This window comes from Mauremys mutica, chromosome 5 (assembly GCF_020497125.1).
Source record: "Mauremys mutica isolate MM-2020 ecotype Southern chromosome 5, ASM2049712v1, whole genome shotgun sequence".
In the NCBI taxonomy this organism is placed as follows: Eukaryota; Metazoa; Chordata; order Testudines; family Geoemydidae; genus Mauremys; species Mauremys mutica.
This window is the reverse complement of record NC_059076.1, coordinates 21341125-21367883: the sequence shown is the minus strand read 5'-3', so window position 1 is coordinate 21367883 and position 26759 is coordinate 21341125. Positions and strand designations below refer to the sequence as shown.

The following is a 26759-nucleotide window of genomic DNA, read 5'->3' as shown; positions in this document are numbered from 1 at the left end:
TCCCGTCCTAGGGTTAGGGTTCCTAAAGGTAGGGCACTTGGAGTTGGGTATTAGTTCCTATGCGTAGGGTATCCCACCCTAGGGTTAGGGTTCCTATGGGTAGGTAACTTGGAGCTAGGGTAGGGTTCCTATGGGTAGGGCACTTGGAGCTAGGGTTAGGGTTCCTATGGGGAGGGCTTCCTGCTCTAGGGTTAGGGTTCCTCTTGGTAGAACACTTGGAGCTAGAGTTCGGGTTCCTATGAGTAGGGCTTTCCTCCCTGGGGTTAGCGTTCCTATGGGTAGGGCACTTGGAGCTAGGGTTAGGGTTAGGGTTTCCATGCGTTGGGCGCCCCACACTATGGTTACGGTTCCTATGGGTAGGGCTTCCCGCCTTCAGGTTAGGGTTCCTCTGGGTAGGGCACTTGAGCTAGGGATAGGGTTCCTATGGGTAGGGCACCCCACCCTAGTGTTAGGGTTTCAATGCATAGAGAACTTGAAGCTAGGGTGAGGGTTCATATAGGTAGAGCTTCCCTCCTTAAGGTTAGGGTTCCTAAGTGTAGGGCACTTGGAGCTAGGGTTAGGGTTCCAATGGGTACGGCTTCACGACCGAGGGTTAAGGTTCCTTTAGGTAGGGAACTTGGAGCTAGGGTTAGGGTTCCTATGGGTAGGGTCCTTGGAGTTGGGTGTCGGTTCCTGTGCGTAGAGTATCCCGCCCTAGGGTTAGGGTTCCTATGGGTAGGGCCCTTGGAGCTAGGGTTAAGGTTTCTATGGGTAGGGCACCCCAGGCTAGGATTAGGGTTCCAATGCGTAGGGAACTTGGAGCTAGGGTTAGGGTTCCTAAGGGTAGGGCACTTGGAGCTAGGGTTAGGGTTCTCATGGGTAGGGCACTTGGAGCTAGGGTTAGGGTTCTTATGGGTAGGGCACTTGGAGCTAGGGTTAGGGTTCTTATGGGTAGGGCACTTGGAGCTAGGGTTAGGGTTCCTATGGGTAGGGCACTTGGAGCTAGGGTTAGGGTTCCTATGGGGAGGGCTTCCCACCCTAGCGTTAGGGTTCCTATGTGGAGGGCTTCTCACCCTAATGTTAGGGTTCCTATGGGTAGGGCACTTGGAGCTAGGGTTAGGGTTTCTACGGCCAGGGCACTCCATCCTAGGGTTAGTGTTCCTATGGGTAGGGGTCTTGAAGCTAGGTTTAGAGTTCCTACGGGTAGGGCACTCTGAGCTAGGGTTAGGGTTCCAATGCGTAGCGAACTTAGAGCTAGGGTGAGGGTTCATATTGGTAGAGCTTCCCACCCTAGGGTTAGGGTTCCTAAAAGTAGGGCACTTGGAGCTAGGTTTAGGATTCCTATGGGTAGGGGTTCCCGCTCTAGGGTTAGAGTTTCTAAGGGTAGGGCACTTGGAGCTACGGTTAGAGTTCCTATGGGTATGCCACTCCATCCTAGGGTTAGGGTTCCTATGGGTAGGGCACTCCATCCTAGGGTTAGGGTTCCTATGGGTAGGGCACTCCATCCTAGGGTTAGGGTTCCAATGCGTAGAGAACTTGGAGCTAGCTGAAGGGTTCCTATGGGTATGGTTTCCGGACCCAGGGTTAGGGTTCCTATAGGTAGGGAACTTGAGGCTCGGGTTAGGGTTCATATAGGTAGAGCTTCCCGTCCCAGGGTTAGGGTTCTTATGGGTAGGGCCCTTGGAGCTAGGTTTAGGGTTTCTATGGGTAGGGTACCCCACGCTAGGATTAGGGTTCCAATGCGTAGGGAACTTGGAGCTAGGGTTAGGGTTCCTATGGGTAGATAACTTGGAGCTAGGGTTAGGGTTCGTATCGTTAGGGCACTTGAAGCTATGGTTATGGTTTGGGTTCCCATGGGTAGGGCGCCCCACACTATGGTTAGGGTTCCTATGGGTAGGGCTTCCCGCCTTCAGGTTAGGGTTCTTCTGGGTAGGGCACTTGAGCTAGGGATAGGGTTCCTATGGGTAGGGCTTCCCGCCGTAAGTTTAGTGTTCCTATGGGTAGGGCACTTGGAGCTAGGTTTAGGGTTCCTATGGGGAGGGCTTCCTGCCCTAGGGTTAGGGTTCCTCTGGGTAGGGCACTTGAAGCTAGGGATAGGGTTCCTATGGGTAGGGCTTTCCACCCTAGGGTTATGGTTCCTATTGGTAGGGCCCTTGGAGCTAGGGTTAGGGTTTCTATGGGTAGGGTTAGGGAAGCTCTACCTATGGTCAGGTTAGGGTTCTTCTGGGTAGGGCACTTGAGCTAGGGATAGGGTTCCTATGGGTAGGGCTTCCCGCCCTAGGGTTAGGGTTTCTAAGGGTAGGGCACTTGGAGCTAGTATTAGGGTTCCTATGGGTAGGTCACCCCGTCCTAGGGTTAGGGTTCCTCTGGGTAGGGAACTTGGAGCTAGGGTTAGGCTTCCAAAGGGTATGGCTTCACGCCTGAGGGTTAGGGTTCCTTTTGGTAGGGCACTTGGAGCTTGGGTTAGGATTCCTATGGGTAGAGGATCCCGCCCTAGGGTTAGGGTTCCTATGGATAGGGAACTTGGAGCTAGGGTTAGGGTTCCTATGGTTAGGGCACTTGGAGCTAGGGTTGGGTTGTTATGAGTAAGGCTTCCCGCCCTAGGGTTAGGGTTCCTTTCGGTAGGTGATTTGCAGGAAGGGTTAGCGTTCCTAAGGGTAGGGCACTTGGAGCTAGGGTTAGGTTTCCTATGGGTAGGGCATTTCATCCTAGGGTTAGGGTTTCTATGGGTAGGGCACTCCATCCTAGGGTTAGGGTTCCCATGGGTAGGGCACTTGAAGCTAGGGTTAGGATTTCCATGGGTAGGGTACTCCATCCTAGGGTTAGGGTTCCTAAGTGTAGGGCACTTGGAGCTAGGGTTAAGGTTCCCATGGGTAGGGCTTTCCGCCCTAGGTTTAGGGTAGGGAACTTGGAGCTAGGGTTAGGGTTCCTTTGGGTAGGGCTTCCTGTCCTAGGGTTAGGTTTCCTAAGGGTAGGGCACTTGGAGCTCGGGTTAGGGTTCCTATGAGTAGGGCTTTCCGCCCTGGGGTTAGCGTTCCTATGGGTAGGGCCCTTGGAGCTAGGGTTAGGGTTTCTATGGATAGGGTACCCCACGCTAGGATTAGGGTTCCAATGCGTAGGGAACTTGAAGCTAGGGGGAGGGTTCATATAGGTAGAGCTTTCCGCCCTAGGGTTAGGGTTCCTAAGTGTAGGGCACATGGAGCTAGGGTTAAGGTTCCCATGGGTAGGGTTTACCGCCTTAGGGTTAGGGTTCCTAAGTCTAGGGCACATGGAGCTAGGGTTAAGGTTCCCATTGGTAGGGCTTACCGCCCTAGGGTTAGGGTTCCTAAGGGTAGGGTACTTGAAGCAAGGTTTAGGGTTCCTCTGGGTATGGAACTTGGAGCTAGGGTTAGGGTTCCTATGGGTAGGGCTTCCTGCCCTAGGGTTATGGTTCATCTGGGTAGAACACTTGGAGCTAGAGTTAGGGTTTCTATGAGTAGGGCTTCCCACCCTGGGGTTAGCGTTCCTATGGGTAGGGCACTTGGAGCTAGGGTTAGGGTTAGGGTTCCAATGGGTAGGTTGCCCCACACTATGGTTAGGGTTCCTATGGGTAGGGCTTCCCGCCTTCAGGTTAGAGTTTCTCTGGGTAGGGCACTAGAGTTATTGATAGGGTTTTTAGGGTAGGGGTTCCCGCTCTAGGGTTAGGGTTCCTATAGGTAGGGCCCTTTGTCTTGGGTATGGGTTCCTATACGTAGGGCATCCCTCCCTAGGGTTAGGGTTCCTAAGGGTAGGGTACTTGGAGCAAGGTTTAGGGTTCCTCTGGGTATGGAACTTGGATCTAGGGTTAGGGTTCCTAAGTGTAGGGCACTTGGAGCTAGGGTTAGTGTTCCAATGGGTACGGCTACCCACCCTAGGTTTAGGGTTCCTTTTGGTAGGGCATTTGCAGCTAGGGTTAGGGTTCCTATGTGTAGGGGTTCCCGCCCTTGGGATAGGGTTCCTATGGGTAGGGAACTTGGAGCTAGGATTAGGGTTCCTATGGGTAGGGCACTTGGAGCTAGGGTTAGGGTTCGTATGAGTAAGGCTTCCCGCCCTAGGGTTAGGGTTCCTTTCGGTAGGTGATTTGCAGGAAGGGTTAGCGTTCCTAAGGGTAGGGCACTTGGAGCTATGGTTAGGGTTCCCATGGGTAGGGCGCCCCACCCTATGGTTAGGGTTCCTATGGGTGGGGCTTCCCGCCTTCAGGTTATGGTTCCTCTGGGTAGGGCACTTGAGCTAGGGATAGGGTTCCTATGGGTAGGGCTTCCCTTCCTAGGGTTAGGGTTCCTAAGTGTAGGGCACTTGGAGCTACGGTTAGGGTTCCTATGTGTAGGGCTTCCCGCTCTAGGGTTATATTTTGTAAGGGTCGGGCACTTGGATCTAAGGTTAGGTTTCCTATGGGTAGGGCACTTGAAGCTAGGGTTAGGGTTCCCACGGGTAGGGCACTCCATCCTAGGGTTAGGGTTCCCAAGGGTAGGGCACTTGGAGCTAGGGTGAGGGTTCCTATGGGTATGGTTTCCGGCCCCAGGGTTAGGGTTCCTATGGGTAGGGCCCTTGAAGCTAGGGTTAGGGTTTCTATGGGTAGGGTACTCCACGCTAGGATTAGGGTTCCAATGCGTAGGGAACTTGGAGCTAGGGTGAGGGTTCTTATAGGTAGAGCTTCCCGCCCTAGTGTTAGGGTTCCTATGGGTATGGCATCCCGCCCTAGGGTTAGGGTTCCTATGGGTAGGGAACTTGGAGCTAGGGTTAGGGTTCCTATGGTTAGGGCACTTGGAGCTAGGGTTAGGGTTCCTTTGAGTAAGGCTTCCCGCCCTAGGGTTAGGGTTCCTTTCGGTAGGTGATTTGCAGCAAGGGTTAGGGTTCCTAAGTGTAGGACACTTGGAGCTAGGGTTAGGGTTCCTAAAGGTAGGGCACTTGGAGCTGGGGTTAGGGTTCCAATGGGTACGGCTTCACGCCCGAGGGTTAGGGTTCCTTTTGGCAGGGCACTTGGAGCTAGGGTTAGGGTTGCTATGGGTAGGGGTTCCCGCTCTGGGGTTAGGGTTCCTATGAGTAGGGCCCTTGGAATTGGGTATGGGTTCCTATGCGTAGGGTATCCCGCCCTAGGGTTAGGGTTCCTATGTGTAGGGAACTTGGAGCTAGGGTTAGGGTTCCTATAGGTAGGGTTTCCGGCCCCAGGGTTAGGGTTCCTATAGGTAGGGAACTTGAAGCTAGGGTTAGGGTTCATATATGTAGAGCTTCCTGCCCTAAAGTTAGGGTTCGTATGGGTAGGGCACCCCACCCTAGGTTTAGGGTTCCTATGGTTAGGGCACTTGGAGCTAGGGTTAGGGTTCCTACGAGTAAGGCTTCCCGCCCTAGAGTTAGGGTTCCTTTCTGTAGGTGATTTGCAGGAAGGGTTAGGGTTCCTAAGGGTAGGCAACTTGGAGCTGGGGTTAGGGTTCCTATGGGTAAGGTTTCCGGCCCTAGGGTTAGTGTTCCTAAGTGTAGGCTACTTGGAGCTAAGGTTAGGGTTCCTATGGGTAGGCCTTCCTGCCCTAGGGTTAGGGTTCCTAAGTGTAGGGCACTTGGAGCTAAGGTTAGGGTTCATATAGATAGAGCTTCCCACCCCAGGGTTAGGGTTCCTATGGGTAGGGAACTTGAAGTTAGGGTTAGGGTTCATATAGGTAGAGCTTCCTGCCCTAGTGTTAGGGTTCGTATGGGTAGGGCACCCCACCCTAGGTTTAGGGTTTCAGTGCATAGGGCACTTGGAGCTAGGGTTAGAGTTCTTATGCGTAGGGCTTCCCGCCCTAGGGTTAGGTTTCCTAGGGTTATGGTTCCTATGGTTAGGGAAGTTGGAGCTAGGGTTAGGGGTCCTATGGGTAAGGCTTCCCGCCCTTGGCTTAGAGTCCCTAAGTGTAGGACACTTGGAGCTAGGGTTAGGGTTCCTAAGGGTAGGGCACTTAGAGCTAGGGTTAGGGTTCTTAAGGATAGGACACTTTGAGCTAGGGTTAGGGTTCCTATGGGTACGGTTTCCGGCCCAAGGTTTGGGTTTCTATCGGTAGGGAACATGGAGCTATGGTTATGGTTCCTATGGGTAAGGCTTCCCGCTCTAGGGTTAGGGTTCCTATGGGTAGGGCACTCGGAGCTAGGGTTAGGGTTCCCATGGGTAGGGCACTCGGAGCTAGGGTTAGGGTTCCCATGGGTAGGGCTTACAGCCCTAGGGTTAGGGTTCCAAATGATAGGGCTGTTGGAGCTATGGTTAGAGTTCCTATGCATAGGGCTTCCTGCCCTAGGCTTAGGTTTCCTAAGGTTAGGGCTTTTGGAGCTAGTGTTAGGGTTCCTATGGTTAGGGGACTTGGAGCTAGGGTTAGGGTTCCTATGGGTAGGGAAGGTGGAGCTAGGGTTAGGGATCCTTTCAGTAGGGCACTTGGAGCTAGGGTTAGGGTTCCTAAGGGTAGGGCACTTGGAGCGAGGGTTAGGGTTTCTATGGGGAGGGCTTCCTGCCCTAGGGTTAGGGTTCCTCTGGGTAGAACACATGGAGCTAGGGTTAGGGTTCCTATGGGTACAGCTTACCACATTAGGGTTATGGCTCCTATGGGTAGGACACTTGGAGCTAGGCTTAGGGTTCCTAATGGTAGGGCACTTGGAGCTAGGGGTAGAGTTCCAATGCGTAGGGCTTCCTGCCCTGGGGTTAGGGTTCCTATGAGTAGGGCACTTGGAGCTAAGTTCAGGGTTCCTAAGAGTAGGGCTTCCTGCCCCAGGGTTAGGGTTCCTAAGGGTAGGGCACTTATAGCTAGGATTATAGTTCCTAAGGGTAGGGCTCTTGGAGGTAGGTTTAGGATTCCTGTGCAAGGGTATTCCAATTTAAGCAGGCAAGTAGTTCCAACTGACTTCAAGTTAAGTAGGTGCTGTAGTGCTTTGCTGGAGTGGGGCCAGAGTGCTACCATCTTGCAGAACTGAGCGTTATCAATGTTGAATAATTGTATAAGGGAGACAGGGTCCGGGAGGTAATATCTTTTACTGGACCAACTTCTGTGGGTAAAAGACAAGTTTGAGCTACACAGCGCTCTTTTTGTAGCTAAGAAGCTTCTCTTTAACTAACCGAAATTGGTCCAGTAGAAAATGTCACCTCCCCCACCTTGTCTCTAATATCCTGGGACCAACATGGCCACACCACCACTGCAAACAATTCTATAATCACTCTAAGAAATATATTGATAGAGAAGAGATTTTAAACTTCTTAAAAATGTGTGTCAGTAAAGCAATGGCTGATAAACTTGACAGGCACCCTTAACGAGTTGCCAAGGCAATAATGAGCAATAATAAAAACAAGCTCACTGCCGTGTTCTCAAATTGCCCTGAGTAATAAGCGTCAGTTAGCTAGAAAGGCTAATAGTACTAGAGACTTCATTTTGTCATAGAAGAATTTAACACATCCTTATCAAGCACATCACAGTTAAACGAGACCTATTTTCCCATATGGAAATGGAATAAAATTAGAACCGAGCCCCACCTCCCCAATTAGTAAGATAAGTGAATACAAGTACATGGCTTTCTAGACCATAGTGTTTAATTCAAGTATCAGCAAGGAGCTGAGACTAAACTGCCATTTGTATTAATCAGATAATTCAGTAGAAAAGCCAACAATATTTCCTATTTAAATGTAGGATGGCTCCTAAAAGCCCCAATTGGGTTTGGGACCCTATTGTGTTAGGAATTGTGCAAACTCATTGGAAGCCATGGTTCCTGCCCTGAAGTGCTGATAGTGTAAAGACCTGATCTTGCAAACACTGATGCATGTTTTTAATTTTTATGCTTCTGAGTAGCCCCACTGGCTTTAATGGCTCGTAGCAGTTTTTATTTGTGCCCTAACTATTTAGGCAGGAATTACAAACAGTGATAGACAAGCAACATGGGGAAAAAATATTTTAGCCCTGATACCGCAATGAAATTCATGTGACTCCTTTGCCCCAGTAGAGTTGCACTGACCTCACTAGGGCTCCATATGGGAACAGGGGGGTTGCCTACACGTGTCTGAAGCAGGATCAGGGCCCTGGCTAGTTTAGGATTGGGGTGCTGTGATACTTCCCAAACCATCCTCCCAACTGTCCAAGCTATCCCCTGTCCACGTGTCCCGGTCACCATGATCCACCCTTGCTGACCGAACGTGCCATTCTTTCACTTTAACTCCACGACAGAAATAGATTCAACTTCAGCTGGAAGGCCAGGGAGAAAAGAGCAGGTAATCAAAGGTGCCCGAGCCAGGTACTGAAGGTGCGTAAATGACTGCTGTCCTGTAGGGCTGGCTGGAAAACTAAGAATTCTGTTTGGTGAATAGCTTCAAGGTTTGAAATTTTGTTTTCATTCCATGTAGGAACAAAACCAAGACCTCTCAAGACTTTTCATGGGGAAAAGGATGAGTTCACCACTGAAGAATAGCCAATAGCCCAGTGATAAGGACACTCACCTGGGATGGGGGATACCCAGTTCAAGTCCTTGCTTTGAGTCAGGTAGAGCAAGGACTTGAACTTGGATTTCCTACATGACAGATGAATGTCCATTCCTAACCTATAGGCTATTCTGAGGTCTTTTTCTGACCAGAACTTCCATCCTGGACCTGAGACTCTTTCCTGAAGAAAGCTTTGTCAATACAGAAATGTTTCTGTGAAAGTTTCAGTTTCAAAATATCTGCATTTTTTGAGGGGAAGAAGGGTTTGCTGAAACATTCCTGCCCAGCTCTATGCCCCTGGCCTTCTGCACTCTATGGTGGAAGCTTCAGCGGCTCTCATCTTATGGAGGAGCAGGGTGAAGAGTTTCCTACCTCCGTTACAGAGTGTCTTTGGGTCAGACCTAGTGACAGTGTAAAGTGCTCATTGCTTTGTATGATTCGATCTTAAGGCTTGTTTGCACTTTCCCACAGTTCAAATTATGGGGGTATGAATAGCAGTGCACGAAGTGCTGCACTGTAACTCTCCCGTGTGGATGCGGTGAGTGGGAGTGAAAAGGTTCTTAGTCTGCGTTAACATAGTCCTCTTCAAACAGGACTACATTAAAGTGAACTAGGAACATATTCATTCTCACCTGCAGCATACACGCGGGGAAGTTACAGTCAGAGGTGAAAGTAAGCCAGTCCGGTCTGCTATTGCCAGTATGCCATGTCAGACCAGACTGGCTTCCCCAGTCTGGCGATTTAAAGGGCCTGGGACTCTCTGCAGCGGGCCCTTTAAATCGCCACCCGAGCCCGCCCTCAGAGCCCTGGGGTAGCAGTGGCAGAGCTCCAGTGGTGATTTCAAGGGCCAGGGGCTCCACCGAGGTAGCAGTGGCCAGCACCCCGGACCCTTTAAATTGCCCTGGAGCTCCCAGCTGCCTCTGCAGCTGGGAGCTCCGGGGGTGATTTAAAGGGCCCAGATTTATCTTCCGGTTGAGGCCACGCCCCCTGCTCAGGACTCCGGCGTACCAGTAAGTCCTTTAAGTTACTTTCACCCCTGGTTACAGTGCAACACTTGGTGCGCTGCTTTTCAAACCCTTGCAGTCCAAATTGTGGGGCAGTGCACACATAGCCATAGCCTGAGGGACCAGGTAGGATTTTCAGTATGTGCAGGGATGTACTGACTCTGCTCCCACTGAAGTCAAAAGAGATTTGTACCACTGACTTTAGTAGCAGAGGGTTAAGCACTTCTGAAAGTCTCTCCCTTTATTATTAAAATGAGGGTCGAGGCATTTCCTGTTAATAATAATTTGCTATTCTAAACTGTATAATTTTGCATTTTTATAGTCTGCAAAGTGCCTTAGGAAGCACCGTAGGGAGGAAAAAAATCCGTTTTGTGGACGAACACCATCACAGATAGTGTGAGCCAATGGTCAAATGGCTAGCACTATATGTTTATCACATCACAGGGAGTAATCTTTCTGTCTGACATCTCTGCCCTGCCTGGCTCCTAAGTAAATACCATCAGGAAACCTTGATGGGAGTGCATGTTTCAAGGGCAGAACTGAAAACATCCTGCAGTCCCTGGAACATTGCAGAGTTCAAAAGGGACCAAGGAGACGGTAGCAGCTATTGTAATTCAACCAGCATCAGCAGAAGCAAAGAAATGTCAGTGCACCATTTCTGAGTGCAATTGAGCATGGGCAGAGCTTGACCCTTCTGTGACCAGCTCAGAGTTAAGGTAGGATGATTTAAACAAAATGCAGTCTGAGTTGTATCTCTATGGTGACAGGCTAAACAGCAGACATAGTTCAAACTTCTTTTTCCCTTGTACCTTTTTACAATAGATAGAATACTCTGAGATTCTAGCAATTATTCTCTATTATGACCCTGGTTCAGCACAGCCCATGCCTACGACAGTGAAATCAATAGGACATCACCGTATGCTTAAAGTATCTAGAAGCATAGGGAATATCTCACCTCCTAGTGAAAAGGTAAAGGGAGACTCTTTAAATGGTACCCAGGGTCCTGGAGGATGTTGTTATATGTTGGGAAAAGGAGCTGGGAGGTTTGCTGGGCCCTACCTTGACAAAAATAGCCATTCTTTCTGGGCCAGAATCAATGCCCATGAAAGTGAAGGGAAAGACTGAAGTCGTTGGATGCACTGCATCAGGCCCATGGATCCGAGTCATCCCTTATGTGCCATCCAGTGAGCACCCAAGACATCTGTGTGCGCATGCTGTGTAATTCTCTCTGTACATCTGGGCTTCAGCAATGTTTGATAGTTGCTCCCTGCTCCCCCTTTCAGTGCTTGGTACCCAGAGACGAGACGGTGTTGTGCAGTCAGTGGCAGTGGCATGGTGACAAATTCCAGCCTCCTGCTTACAGCAACCAGGGATGAGTGGCTCATTTCATGAAAAATGAATAAGAGGGTGACGTCCTAGATCATGCTGCTAAAATGAGCCTAACCAGGAAAGCACTGAGAATGAATGCTTTTATTAGCAGCATTCTGCTCTCTGGCTGGCAGTTAGAGTGGTCTGGGTGAGATCTCCTGCCTTTTACAGCTTGTAAAAAATATAATAACCGTACACCACCAGCCTTAGATCTGAAACACTCTCCACATCAGCATTTCATTTGACCCAGGATTCTACTTCTAGGAAGGAGTGGTCAAAAGTAACACCTTTCCCTGGAACCAAACCTTTACCGCTCATTAGACATCACATTGCCAGAAACACTATTACCTTCTTCGGCTGGAAGCCTTTATTTCTCCTTTCAGGTTTTCTCACATATTTCAAGTGGCAGCTTTTATACAAGGTCTTAGACCCTTATAAAGACAGGTGTTTAAGATACTGTGGCAATGGGAGCTGGACAGATAGCTAGATAAATGGAGTAGGTAGCTGATTTTAGGTCTTCCATCGAGGGATTCCAGATTTATGCCGGTGTATCAGATTTTAGTTGGAAACAGCTAATTAAATGCTCCCTCAATCTATGCAGCACTGACACTGATCAATGAAAGAATGAGCTATTTATGGAATCTGGAAACCTCCCCCATGCAAGTGACAAGAATTATAATCCATTAGAAGCTACAATATAGGATTATTATTATTATTATTTTATTTTTATTTTTCAGTATCTTCAGAAAATAATACCAAGGAAAAATATTCATAGCAGAAGATGTGATGGAGAGGACTGAATCTAGATTGTAGAGTATTAAGAAAATATAAAAGCCAAAGGAATGAAAAATTATGGCTTTTCCCACATAAGGACTTTATCAGGCAGGTGAAAAGTTTGGGAGGGAAGCAGTTTGCTGAGCCAGAATGTTGTTTTCTACATAATTGATGAAGTGAAACCATCGTGGCAGGTGATCGATACATCCTAGACTTTGTGGACCAGATTCTCAGCTGGAATAAATGAGTTTAGCTCCACTGAATAGAGCTATACCAGTTTATGCCATCTGAAAATCTGAACCACTGTGAATAAGGTTTTCCCAACATAGATGGTTCTGGGTTGTTCCTAGTTCATGATTGACAGTATTGGAAGCAATGTGAAGGAAAAGGCATTGTCTAATTGGAACAGGAGGACCAGATTTAGCCCTGGCACCATTGGGTCAAGCATCCCCTGACATCTAAGCCTGAATTTGGCCCTGGAGATTTTGCCTAATAGTCCTACACTCTGGTTTAAGATAATTGATTCATCTACAAGAGCTTTGCATTGACAGCTATATCCATCCAGAAAAGTCCAAATACACTCAGTGTCTCCATCCGACACAAACACTAGAAACAGCTTGTAATCAGATGGGCATTTCTTTCTTTTCTAAGACCCTCCTTTACCCTCCCTCCTGCTCCCCCCCCAACATTACTACCTCCCATAGGCTATTGTAGGCAACAGTCACTGCACAGTTTACATTTGTAGCCTCCTTCTGGTGTGTACATGGCAGGCATCTGTTTCTGCTGGTTTCATCTGGAAAGGACCTTGTTGCAAGACTCCTCGCTGTTTCCCCTACTAAAATGGCAGTTTGCGTGGAATGAAATTAAAGTGCCTGTGACTTGATACCCTCTGCATGAAATGCAGAGACAGACTACAGGGTAGCGGAGGCAACTATTTAGTCTCTTATGTTTTTTCCCCAAGTGAACGAATACAGTCGTCAGCGCGGTTCCTGAAGGTGATGCGCTGAACTCCTAAAGATGACACAGCATCGAACAGCTCTTGCCATAAATCATAAATCTCCCTCAAGAGGTTCTCGACACTAAGTATTTATATTCCAACAGGCTTAGGGAAAAATCTCTGATCCTATTTTAAAAAGCTTACATTGTATATCTTTGGTGTATTCGTTCCCCTGACCTCTTTTTCCTTTTCAATATTTTCCATCTTAGCATTTCTTTAGTATCTGTGTCTCATGAAAAAATGCAGCAATGCTCCATCTGAGCTACGTAGAAATGTAGAAGGATCAGATCTGAAAGAATTTTAGATCAGGTGAGTGATACCCACCAATTTTGCATCAAATGCTCACTCGAGTATTATTACACCTTGATATCAAAGATGACATGTCTGACAGTTTCACCACTATGGGCAAATACTATTGGTAGGTTCCTCTGGGTGTCCAGGAAGGTCACTTTCTTTGGACCACGTGTTCTGCTGGAGCGCTCTTATCATTTGGGAAGGCAATCTGATTATTATCATTATGTGACTGCCTGTCAAGGTTTCTTTGTTAACTACCCGTACTTGATTATAAACCAACCCCCACCCTGTCTCCTGCTACATTACCGAAGGGGTTTCAAAGAAAATCGGACTGAATAACTGCATCATCTATTTTTTTATGCCTTCTGCAACACTCCTTGTAAAGGTAATTCATCCAAACAGGTTGATTTTCCCCTCTGAAATATTTTCAATAAATTAAGTCTACAAATATTCCAGTTAGAAAGCTTAAAAAAAAAAAAGAGTAGAGAGAAAACTGTGGTCCATGGGCCTATTACTAATTTCTCCAGTGTTAGTTAGAACTGGCTTGCTTTCAAACAGCATGCAGTGTTTTGGAGGGATGGCGAAGGAAAAAGAAAAAGGGGAAAGCTTTGCTTTCATTATCTTGCAAAATGTTAAGATGTCAGATTTCTCATTCTGATTGGCTGTTGGACAGAGCACATGTTCTTATCTTGCATGCTAATTAGAAAAGTTTACCTTCAAGTTAGCTCACAAAGAGAAATTGCTAACTTTGCTTTGCTATTTCAGGACAGTCTCTCTGAGATGGCTGCCTTGTTTAATGACATCCAAGTTTTAATGGTGTGTTAGCATTGTAATCGGAGTGTACAAAGTGCCTTGATGCTAAAGTTCCTCAAAGTTGACCTATATCCATGCCGACAATTGCCATTATTAACATCAATGGTCTTTAATGGTAAAAACAACTGCATTTGGGTGAAACCCTGGCCTCAATGAAGTCCATGGGATTTTTGCCATTGAGCCCAGGGACTGAAATTCTGCCTAGCATTTATGTAAATTCTGCAAGGAGAGAAACTTCTTTTAATGCCCCCACCATATTTTCCCAAAGGGAAAATGGGACACCCCTGGGCTGGCCCAAGCCCCTTTCTCCCCCCGACCCTCCCCACATGGGGCCGGTCCAAGCCTCTCTGCTTCTAGCTGGGCTGAGGTCCCCCTCCTCACTGGTGCCTGGGGCCTGCCATTTACAGAAGCTGAAATCTCAGATATTTTCCTAATATCTAAACTAAATCTCCCTTGATGCAAACTAAGCCAGTTACTACTTGTCCTCCTCTTGGTGGATGTGGTGAACAATTGATCACTGTCCTCCTCCTTGTATATTGGAAGACTGTTACCCCCCACCCCCAGTCTTCTCTTCTGTAGACTAAAGGTGCCCAGTTTTTTTTCAACCTCTATCACTTTTGATGCCCTCCTCTGGACTCTGTCCACCATAAAGTGTGGGGTTCAAAACTAGGCTTCAGTACAGGACTTCAGTGGAATTACCGCAGGGAAGAATCTAATCTAGTGTTTGGAGCCCAGAATTAGGAAACCAGACTCCTGGATTTTGTTCCCAACTCTCTGATGGACTTGCTGTGTAACTCTGGAAAAGTCATCGATCCTTGAGGTGTCAGCTTACTCGCTCACCTGTGAAGTGGATGTAATAGTACCTACTTCAAAGGGATACTGTGAGGTTTAATGTTAACTTGGCTTAAGCCATGTTTGTAGATCCAACCTTTACCCCGAATAACTTCTAAAATATTGCTTCCCCAAGGGGGCACTGGCTGCAAGGCACTAATTGAAACTCATAGAGTCCAAGGTCAGAAGGGACGACTGTGATTATCTAGTTTGACCTCATGTATAACACGGGACGTAGAACTTCCCCCAGATAGCAGTTTGGGGAGGGTCAGAGCCATAATGTGTGCAAACAGAAAGGCCTGCATTGCTCAGGGGTCTGTTGCTCAAACGACCTCTAATTTGGCCCATTAACCCCAGATTCTCATGAGGCACAGCTGTTTTCAAAATAATCGGATCTGCCTGTGGAACTGTCATACTGAACGAGGCCCATGGTCCAGCTGATCCTGTGTCTTGTCTCTGACAGTCACTGGTACCGGATAGCTTCACAAGGTGTAACCCCCTTCCCTCAGAATGGGTAGTGATAAAATAACATGCTCATCCGTAGCGGAAGATTCTTCCTACCCTCAGGCAGTATGTAATTGGCTTCTGTCCTGAAGCATGAGGGTTTGCATCTTTTATAAATGTTTATCCTATCTAAGACAACTGCAGCCAGGCTGTCATTTATCTTGTCTTGAATTTTTGTATCCAGCCAAGCACTTTGCCTCCCTGATGCTTTCTAGCAGGGATTTCCACAGGTATAATTATGCACTGTTTAAAAAAATGAATCCCTTTTTATCAGTCTTAAATGAATTGCCTTTGAATTGTACTGGGCATCCCCTTGTTCTTCTATTCTGGAAAAGCATACATAGACGCACCTGACTATCCCTCTCTGTACCATTCATTATTTGATGCTTCTCTACCACGTTGCCTCTTGTTCTCTCCTGTCCTTCCCTTATCTCTTTAATCTCTCCTCCTACAGAAGTCTTTCCATGCCTGTACTTTCCAGGCCTTCTGATTCTGCTGTACTCTTTTGAAATGAGGTGAGCAGAACTGAGCATTGGAGGGTAGGTGGTACCATTAATTTATATAATAGCACTCTAACATTTTCAGTGTTACGTTCTCTTCCTTAACACCACCCAGTATTTTGTTTTCCCTCTTCGTTCACTGCTGGATTTTAAGTGTAAGTTTTTCATGGAGCTGTTCACAATGATGCCGAGGTCTCTTTCCCAAGTAGTTATTAATTTAAACCAATCAATGTGTCAAGATAAATCAAATTTTCCTTCTACAGGTGTGTAGAGTGGATTAATTAGTTCTATAGCACTCTACCAATATTAAGTATTATAAAGTTAGAGGATATTAAGAGAAGTTTTTATTTATAATTTTCAATGGCTTTATTGATAGTACGGTTGTTTGCTGATATGAATATGTCAAAATATTTGCAATGTATGCCATTTCCTACTGGCGTTCTAAGAACTGCAGTGTTCACTTTCACTGTTCTCAAAACTAATATTCATAAAGTGAAACTCTATTCTTGACTTAATTGCAAAACAAATTTGCATTGGGCAGAAAAACAATTCTGTTTACAAATAAGATTTTATTAACGTGATTATTCGACTCGTCCCTCATCCCTCCTCCTTCTAATCCACTCGAGGTTCATGGTAATAGCACAATACTTCATTTTGTGTGGCAACATTATCTTCACCAGTAAAAGTAGATTAGATAATCCAGCCAAGCTGGCCTGGGAGACTGCATGAAAATACAGATTCAATTAGAAGATTGATAGGGAGGAGGGAGCTATAATTGCTGTGATACAAAGCTTCTTAATAGCCACAAGACTGGGACTTGTGCAATGATACCTAATACGCCATTTCAGCCACTACTCTGGGAGTCTAAACTAATTTTCTATGGGGACAGCTTTGAAAATACTCTTGGACCATTATAGTTTTTATTGGGATTCTGTGAAACTCTTTTAAAGATGTGGGACCAGCTGGTGTAAATTGCTGTAACTTCATTGATAACAATGCACCTTGGCCAGCCAAGGCAGAAAACGTTTTTGGTGCCCTCCCCACCAAAACACTAAATCCCACGGCTGGCCAATCAGTGGGGTGCAAAAAACCCTCACTGGAATCAATGAAGTTAAAACAACTGACCAATCAGAGTGGCACCCCTGGAAAATGATGCCCAGGCCAACAACCCTGCTCGCCTGTCCCTTCAACCTGCCCTGCAGAGGAAGAAGCAAAGTTACTTACAAAAATCTGGGTGTCCTGGACATTATTTCATTCATTCACACGTGTTATTGGGTTAGGTCAGTCTGAATAGATCTGGGTCTCTTTAGCACAGCATTGGTATATTTTCAGTTTGAGGACAGAGTATATTGGAATTTGTTAAGGATTTATTTCTTTAAAAAGCAGCTTTTGTCTCTTCTAATCCTACCTGGGTTATCTTTGACACTTGCATCTATCAGGATTTAAATACCCCCCAAATGCACTGATTTCTTAACTGCTGACATGTGTCAAGATGTATAATATCAGGGAAAGGACATTAAACATTTTCTGCTGCAATAGTAAACGGAACAATAACTAAAGCCCAGGTTTTACAATTGGATGTGTGCAGAAAGAGCTCTGAAGTCAGTGTGGGATATGCATGGGTGCAAAAGTCCACCTGGATCCAATTGCAAGATCACAGCCTTAGCTGTCTGCTAGTAAGGGAGTTTATCAGATGTCTGATGGACAATGGATGCTACTGTTTCCTTCAGGCGAGTAGTGCAGTGAACTTTCTTGACCAGTCAATGGATGTCCATCAATATTCAGCTTGGGGGAAATCTTAGTCTGAGAGAGGTGCATACCGAATTCATAATAGTTTTAATACCTTCAGGCAGCTTTGAAAATCTTAGCCATACAACTGGAACCTCACTACCCATGAAATGACTCTTTTGTTGATTTGTATTGTGGTAGTTCCTAGGAGCCCCAGTCACGGACCAGGACCCCATTGTGCTAGGTGCTGTACAAACAGACGAAAAATCTTTGCTACTCTATTTAAAAAAAAAATCTGGCACGACTATTTTGAAATACTAAGTTAATTGCAAACTTCTTATTCTGGTGTGTGTCTGTGTTTGCGGTTAGCACGAAAACTACTCAGCAGCTGCTGAAATTGGTGGAAGCTTTGTCATTGATTTCAGTGGAAGTAAGATCGGGCCCTCTTGGGTCGAGCCATTTGGTGCATCAAAAACAGTGAACGTATGGAAAATCTGATAGAAGTGAACTGTTAGCTGTAAGTTTCTCTGGAAAGAGAAGGCTTGTAGGATAATTTGGAATCTAATAACCTCTCTTCTAAAAGAAAAGCAGCCATGGTTATAACTGCTGGCGCTGCTGTGGGGTCAGGGTGACTGTGCAAGGCTGGGTAGCGAGACACTCCTTGAATTCTGTGTACTGATGCACATTCAGACCTGGGTTGTCCAAGCTGATCAGAAGCTTCCTGGTTTATTGCATCAATTCTGCTAAATTCAGAGGTGCTCTCTGCAACACCCTAGCCCCACCCTCTGGAGCATGCAGCCCACGCACACTGAGGGCAATCTGTTTCCCTAATCAAAGCCCCCCCAAGCTGGTGACACTGAGCTCGGCTTGGCCAGAGGCACTGTCCAGGGGATGTTCTTTATGAGGGGGAGGAGGGAACAGGGGAATGGGAATTTTATTCATGTTCTGTGACAGAAAAGGGAAAATACGGTGGAAATCCCCAGGTGCAGCAGGAGCAAGAATTTGTCCTAGCTGGGATGCTGTGCTCCTAGCTGTCTGTGTGCGTGTGTCACTCTGCGCTGGGTAAATCCTCTGCCACAGGAGAACACAGGCTATTTCTCAGTGCTTTGCTCCAGCTGCCTGCCTGCACTTGGGCAGCGTTGTCCCTCTTGTCACCCCCTTGGTGGGGCCCCTTTCCTTTACTATGGTAATAGTGACATTCAGCGGGAAAGGCTAGAAGCAAACATCAAAAAGCCCAGGCACAGTACGGGTTATTTATTCCATTGGTGTGTTTGTTTTTTACACCATCTAGGCTACAGCCTGGCAAATCTATACGGCACCTTCAAAATGCTAGACCAGGAAGATGCAAGTAGGCAGCTTGGATAACACTTGAAAGAATGGCAAAGGCTTTGCCGTGAGGAAGAATTTCCCTGCTGAGCTCCTATTGCCAAAGGATATTTACCTGGCGCCCTGACAAGATCTGCTAGAAAGACCCCTTCCTCCCTGCTTGTATATGGCAAAGTTTCTTGCAGAGCTCCTGGGCTGCACTTTGCCGGACAAGGGCACCTCTTCCATGTTTGAGGTAGGTGCTTGTGTGTGCAATGGTGCTGTTTGACCTCTTGCTCTGATTGTGTGACTTTTCGAGATGTCTCAAAGATGCTGTCTGAGCTTGGCTAATGTTCGTTGCCCCCCTTTGAAGTGCAGGGATGAGGGCAGGAAACTGGTGTTTGCATTCGCCTTTCTGTGTTGTGGTAACCCTCAGTAGGGTAGCTTCCCAGCTGACAGATGAGTGTGTTAGCTGTCAAGGAGTTGCAGTTTGACTGCATGCTATTGCCATTTCCCACTTGCCCAAGAAGCGACTGGTTTCTAAAATGAACATCCCTCCCCCTGCATCTCTAGTTAGCTGTATCCTCTAACAAAAGGAGACCAAACAATGTACTTGGTTGTGGTCTGGGAAGTGGCAAGTACTTTGACGTGAACCTTTCTCATTCTTGCAAGGAAAAATAACAACAACTAAAGGTCATAATAATCTGACTGTGGAATGGAAAGAATAAGGTTCTGAACATGAAGCTTATCAATTGCTGCAGAACTGGAACATGAGAGAAATGCCTCTTCTGCACTTCCTCCACAGCCAAACTCCCAGTGTTTTCAACTGCAGTTTTATCTAAGTAAGGCTTTGTTCTGCGAAGTAGGATTCTTATAAGCCCACTATGGGAGTCTCCAGTGACTCTTAATGAACAGTGCACAGGTTAGAAGTAACTGCAGGTGTCTCATGTGCATGTGATTAGTTGGGAGATTTTAACTGTTTACTTATTATAGGAGTGCTATATGAAACCTAAAGCCATCCTTCAGGTGTAGCTGTCCTCCATCCCAGTACAGTCATTGTCCCAGGATTTTTTTTCAAAAGGATCTCTTCCATTTATTATTTTCAAATAATTATGTAACAGCCATCAGGGTAAATTGGACCAGGCAGAGATGTAAATAGTGCTTAGCAAATAATAATTTATTTGTCAAACTTAATCTCGCTCAGTTTAATGAATGTACCCAAGCACACTTCAGACAAAATACACTGAGAATCTTGCTATTATATATGAATTTCTTATCAGTCTTCCCCCCGCCCCAAAATAGTTGATATGTGGATTCCAAAATTCAAGCTGTGTTGGTGTTACATAAATAGCACTTTCAGTCTGGTGATTGGATGACTGATGTAACCAACCATCACAGTACAAATTTCAAATATGCAATCTGCAGTTCATCTTCAGCGGATATTCAAACACCAAATCAGCTCTTTGCAAGTATCAGTGCTAGTAGACTCAGCCACTTGAATGCTTGCAGAAGGGGAATGTGAAATAAGCAAGTCCAATCTGTTTTATTTTTTGAACTAGAATGAATGTTTACAGGAGACAAGTATCAGAGGGGTAGCCGTGTTAGTCTGGTTCTGTAGAAGCAGCAAAGAATCCTGTGGCACCTTATAGACTAACAGATGTTTTGCAGCATGAGCTTTCATCCGAAGAAGTGGGTATTCACCCACGAAAGCTCATGCTACAAAACATCTGTTAGTCTATAAGGTGCCACAGGATTCTTTGCTGCGTTTACAGGAGAGAATTTCAGCCGTTCACCCAGCCCTAGATAACCGACTGTGCCGCGTAGTAGGCACTGCCTTCCCTCAGGCAGAGTCTTAGAGCTTTATTGGTTAGGAACAATGTGGTGGTTTCTCTTCTAAAGGCTGCTGCAGCTCCACTTACAGTATATTTGGAAGCTGTGCTTGGGAATAGAATCCCCCCTCTGGGCAATGGAATCTTTGAGCAAGGACTGCAGGATTTGGCTTGTTACATTAACAAGTGTTAATTCAGTAAATAATTGTGCTCTTCCACAAACAGTGTAATCACATGAGAGACTCTTATTCACTGACCGTCTAGGTGGGGTTACTATGGGTCCGATCCTGAGAAATGCTGAGCAGCCTCCGTAATGGAGTCAGAACTGTCTTCTCTGGCTCTCATTCTGCAAAGGGATCATCTTAGGTGAACATTTACACCCACATGGAGTTCCACTGAAGTAAACAGGATGCTGAAAAGGCACAAGGATCTGCCCAGGTGGATCTCATTGCAGGATTTAGAGTCTTTGAGTGCTTAGGCCAGGGCCTGTCTGTGTCCATCAGCCCCAGTAAAGAATCCCTTTTATATTAACAACAAATTACAAATGAGTCCTGTTTTCCCTTCCATTAGGGGAAACTGCACTTTTCTCTCCCATTCTCTTCACAGTGGATGCTGCAGGTGCTCTGGATTTGTGTGGGGAGGATATGTAGTTATCCTAGGCAAGATGAGACTCTGCCTCCAGCTGGTATTCATACCCTACCTTTGCACTTAGCACCCTTAGCATCCAGACTGCTCACCATGGGAATCCCTGATCCTAAGCAACTAAGACAAACGATGTGGAATTTTCAAAACTGTTCACTGCTAGCTTAACTTTTCTCCCATTGAAATCAATGGTAAATCTCCCACCCACAGGCTGTTGGGAGAAATTAACAGAGCCCAAGAAGCTGCTCTGACATTACAGGGCCTTGTAAACTCTGCAGTTAAAAAGTGCCATAAAAACACAGTCGTAGCAGATGGGCTCCCAGCTGGAGCTAAAATTAGCCAGCTCCCCTGGAGGAGTCTGCTTCCTACAGCCTGGAGATTGTAGCACCATGAAAATATCTTGAAGCGTTTGGTGAGAGCTCTTTTTAGAAAAGCATTCTGATTTCATTTTGGTTTTATTTTTAAATATAAGACATTTGCCTAATAGTGTGTTTAAAAATTGTAACGTTTCTGTCCATTTGCAACATTTGCTTTAAGTTTCTCAAAGCTGTTGTTTGCCAGACAGAAGAGGGAACATTTATTCTCCTGTTTTTCTTCCATGTACAATATGCTTCCGCCTTGCTCAGTCAATCTAGCATAACAATTATGGAGCTTTAGGGATTAACCTATTATTGAGTGTATAGTGAAACAGCATGCGCTAGGTGCTTTGCAGAACCATGTTATCTACCCATATTAGGTACCTCTATAGCCCACCATTACCGTAGTGCCTGAGTGCCTCACAATCCCTAAGGGATTCAATCTTGCAACTCTTCTGTGAACTAGGGAAGTGCTGTTGTCCTCATTGCACAGATGGGGAGCTGAGGCTCAGATTAAGTGACTTGCCAAAGGTTAAACAGGAATTCAGCAGCGAGAAGAGGTTTAATTCTGAGTCTGTTCCTACGCTTGGGGAAGGGGTGGATGGGAGGGGACAAAAGTGACTTTAAGGCACCTTTGCATTCCCCGTATTCCAGACTCATGTTGGGGCCGGTCCATTTTGCTTTGTAAAGGCTAGTGTAATGTGTACTCGGCTTCCCAGGCCCCACGTGGGATTGGCTCCACCTTGGGAGCATTATGTAAACCTAATACCTGTAGCTATTATTGTCCCCATTAGGAAAATAAGGCAGAAAAGTTAAGTGACTCTGACCAAGTGTACAGAAGGAGTTAGTATCAGAGCTGGATGAGAATACAAGAGTTCTTGATCTCAGTGTCCTCCGACCATGCTGCCCAGGCCTGCGAAAACACTGGCTGTTCAGCAGAATAGCTGGTTTAGCTGCAGGTAGTCAGCTGGGAAGGCGTTCGCAGTGGCCCGAGTACCACCAGCAGCAGTGTGTGGTTTTATACACTCCAGAGGCCACCGCGGTCATGGGGAGGGTGAAGTCAGTGACAAACTTTCAGCCCTAGTGGTCAGTTTACATCTTCCAAAAGGGATAGAAAGTTACGTTCATTGACAATTGAGATTAGCCCTGATAATTCTGTCCCACCCGACTGGGCGGTGGGGAACCTTTTGGGTGCAGGCTTCAAGAGCATCAAGCTCTGGCTTTGTGTGTGTATCTACCTGTAAACCATATTGGTGAAAGCGATTTGATTTCTATATGGCCAATCATGGAAGCATGTAACACATTCATTTATCATACGCCTCTGACCGTCTCACTGGCACTCGGCCCACTAAGCCATCTTCCCTGAGACATGTTCCAATACTCCAAATACCTAAGCACCTTCAAACAGCTGGCTAAAAAACCAATCAACCTGCATCAAAACGTTTTCCTCCTTCCTACAAACGACATTCACGGTCTTCCCCTGCCACAGTTATTTCTGCTTGAGACCAAGGGCAAGCAAGACCCAGTCCTGGGTCAATGACAGCCTTTCCAGCCATTAAAATGTCATGACTAGAAAGGGGTGTTTCATATCACCATTTAGATGGGAGATTTCCAGCTTTCCAGTAAGGCCCAGTATGTGTTTTTAGCCCTGGAAGAGCCCAAGAGAATGGATTTTAAAACAATGATGTTTTTAAGCCTAAGAAATGCTGTTTTTAGGTGGTTTTCCTGGCTTCCATGGAGCTCTGCATGCTGGGACACCAGGTAAATAAGGTACTTGGATTTACAGGTGAAGGGATAAAAAGAATGTGGTTCCAAAGGAAAAAATGTAAAACTCTCTCTAAATCAGTGTTTCTCAACCTTCCTCAACGGTCAGGGATCTCAGGGACCAGTGTCGGTCAATGACCATTCATTGAGAAACACTGCTCTACATTGCTTCTAAAGTAGTTATTCCATAACCTGTCACACAGTGGAGAATACTTTATGGTTTGGCATAAAGGTTTTTATGTAATTTGCCTCCATGTGCACAGGCAGTAGCAATTCTACCCCATCTCTAGATTTCAAAAACCCAGCATGAGTTTGAGTGCCCTCTGCTTACAAGTGGCAATGCTGTGGGTTAAGTGTCCACCCCAAACTCATCCTGATTAAAAAGTTGCATACTGCATACATTTTCCGTCTCTCACTCGTGTGCATGCATGCACAGTGAATACTGTGTTTTATAAGGTTAACTTTGTGCACTTGCTATTCAAGTCACGTTAGTTTTGTCTTTTATCTATCATTGCTGCTTGTTGCAGCATCTGTTGGTTTATCTTAGAGCCGTCCCTTGAGCTTGTTAGTCTCAGGAACCGGAGAAAAGGACTGTGGATTGTCACTTCCTTGCCCTGCTTCTCACAGAGCTGAGGGTTCCAAAACTTTTGGTACTTGTTCTAATTGCTGTTGAATTTGGGAGCATTTTTACCCCGTGCTTTAAAAGGGACTCGGGGGCAGCCTAGGAACTGAGTGACAGTGTGAACAAGAGTCTCCCTGTGGGTGCAAATTTTAGAGCAAGCATAGTTCCTGCCTGGGAGTATGGTAGAAGCATGGTTTGGAATGGTATCTTTCAAGGGAGTAAGCAGCCCTATCTTATGGGGTTTAAGAGGGAGTGTGGTCTTGTGGGAATAACGACCACAAGGGCAATAAAGGGGGCATGGAGGAAGGAGGGGCTGTGAGATCAGAAAACCCGGCTTGAGTGTCTTTGGGTCACTCTTAATGTCTCTGAGCCTCAGTTCTTCCCATCTGTATTATGTGCCTATTAAAATTTACTCCACAGGAGTGATCTAAGGATGTATCAGTTAGGGCCGTGTCCTGTGTCACACTTGTAAGTATGCAATTGATTTCAGTGGAATCCTTGTGGGGGAAAGATGCTGAGTTTCCTACTCCCCATGCTGACTCCATCTGCTTACATTTCCCCCGTGACATAACATCTATATGATGAGCTTCTCCTGTTGGTGTAGGTACTCCAGCTCCCCGAGAGGCAGTAGCTATGTTGACAGGAGAGATTGACATAGGGCTGTCTACACCGGGAGTTGGGTCGGTATATGTGTGTCGGTGGGTGTGGCTTATGTAGTTATACTGACATAAGTTTGGAGTGTAGACCAGGGATCAGTTACAGTTCCCTTTGTGGTTCCCCCTTCTCTAACAGGGAATTAACCTTCTATACCAGCAGTAAACTTCTGCCCTGGTCCAGCTGTGCTGTTCAGTGAGTGAGGAATTGGAACCAAAGCCCCACCTACTCCCTGCCCACCTCTGAGTCACTGTTCCTCCCCTGCTTCCTCCTTGTTCCTGGAGAATAGCTACTTCTTGCTGACCCATACTAGCAGTAGATCACATCTCCGTTGCGCTCACTTAGTGAGTAGGGATAGTAAAGCCAAGGTCCCTCCCATTCTGCACCCCTCCCTGTCCACGTGCTTCAGGAAGAAGTGGGTGAGTAACCTCACTTACTCCTATGTGCTTGGACCCAGGATTCAGGTGGCCTGTGTAAGGATGCGCAAGAGGTTTTTACTCCCTCTTATGGGTGTCCAAGTCAGAATCTAGCCCTAAGTAAGGTACTAGTTACAATGACTAATAGGAGACAGAACGGCATCCTCTATATGTACAAAGCCAAAAAACCCCAAATAAAATAATGGGAGAATGACTGAACTAGAACAGCAATGATGCTCTTTAGTGGTGTAGGTTCAGGCCCCTGAAGTCACCGGAGCAGGCTCAGGTGCAAAGCAGGAATTCTGAAGTTCAAGGCCATGATGAACAAAAGCTTTTCAGGCCTCCTTACAATACGGTTGGTCCAAATCTTATAGTCAAGTAATGACCCTTTTTCTTACCCTTGTTAGGAAGTCCAACTGCAGCAGTGCAGCCTAGTCAGGGAGGCTGACTAAGTTCCCTGTGGATGGAGGAGATGGGAGGGGAGGGGAGCGAAGCGATGGAAGTCCCATTGGTTGAGTCATTTCCATCTGGATTTCAGAGCATACCACAGAGGACAGCCCTGCCCTGGCAGGGGCCTGGAGTACATGACCTAATAGGTCTTTTCTATCCTTAAATCTATAGGCCAGACTCCAGCAGCCTTGTTCTTACCATGTTGTACCTTGTTCCCCAAGCTATCCCTCTTGAAATGGGTGGGACTTCTCTAGGAGTAAGGGACTATTTGCTGCAAGCCAGACTGTCAGGATCTGGCCCTGCGATTCTATAGGATGTGACCGCTCTGAATGCCTTCATGTCTTGCACCGGGAATATGGTAGCCAGTGGCTACACTTCCAAGAGGAGGCAGCGCAGCCAGTGGCACAGTGCAAGGTATACAATACTAGTCCCTGTTGAAAAGGATTGTCAGATTGGGCTCTACCCTACCCAGCCTGGGATGCAGTCTGCCCACCCGGGGCCACTGTGGGGCCACACCACCACCTTCCTATGGAATGTGCCTTTAAGGATGTAGGAAAATGGGGAATGGGGTTTGTTTGGAGTGTCACACACTGTTTTATGCTTAGAAATTTTTCTCCATCTAAACAAACCAGTCCAACCTTCAAAATGAATCAATTTTTTTCCAATTAATCAGGGTCGTATTTTTCCAGCCTTGAATAATTATTGGGGCTTATGTTTTTTTGTATTGCTCTCAAACAAGTGTGCAACAAAATTAGTCACCGTTTGCAGAGCCTGCTTTCTATCCTGTAGGTTCAAAGAGAAGAAACCCTCCAACATAATGTATGTGGTAGGAACACCATAGTCAGTGACAAATTGAACGGAATTAAAAGTTATGGTATGATTATGAGCAAGCTTTGATAGTAACATACCTCTGGTTGCAGCACCTTGGATCTCTGCAAAAGCTTCTTCATGCTGATTTAACCAATTTATATATTTGAGTACAATTATTTTCATGCCTTTCCACGCACCTTCTCGTCAGCTGAGAGCTGGAATAGGGCATCATGCCTGCATGGGTGCAAAGTGGAGTACAGTGAGAGAGACCCTTTGTTACACCTCTGAAAGGTATAGCCAGCCTAGTGCTTAAGCATCACTCAACCACCTCCCCATGTGGGGCAACACATGCTGCTGGCATGGCTAGCCAGTGATCTCCAGGCCTTCAGCCAAATGATGGCATGATGCATGGAGGTACTGGAGAAAGGCTCACCCTGCTTCCTCCCCTTTAGCATGCCCATAGTGGACTAGCCATCACTTAGCCCAGACTGATCACTTCAGTTTCTTGTTGGTCTGTACCTGAACGGTATCCAAAGACTGCAGAGAACTGCTGCTAAAATGCAAGTCTCTCTTCTAACAGGCTGCAAGTTAATGTCTTTCTGGGGGAGGGGAGGCGCTTTTTTCCTCAGGGGCCTGTGGATGACTAAGCCCCTGATTCTATAAAGTGCTTCAAGCAGGCTCA

At 46.5% G+C, this 26759-nt stretch overlaps 1 protein-coding gene across 4 annotated transcripts in view; it reads left to right on the top strand.

Moving 5' to 3' along the window:
* RASGEF1B (RasGEF domain family member 1B) overlaps window positions 1-26759 on the top strand; it is a 470215-nt gene that overhangs the window by 85085 nt on the left and 358371 nt on the right. The window contains exon 1 of one of the 4 annotated variants that reach the window (XM_045018870.1): window positions 18515-18790. The exons of 1 other annotated variant lie outside the window; for it this stretch is intronic. In XM_045018870.1, the coding sequence (XP_044874805.1) occupies window positions 18722-18790 (69 nt within the window). In that variant the 5' untranslated portion in view covers window positions 18515-18721. Of the gene's footprint in view, window positions 1-18514; window positions 18791-21328; window positions 21418-26759 lie in introns of those variants that run through there. 2 more of the 4 variants (XM_045018871.1, XM_045018872.1) reach the window with 2 other exon arrangements.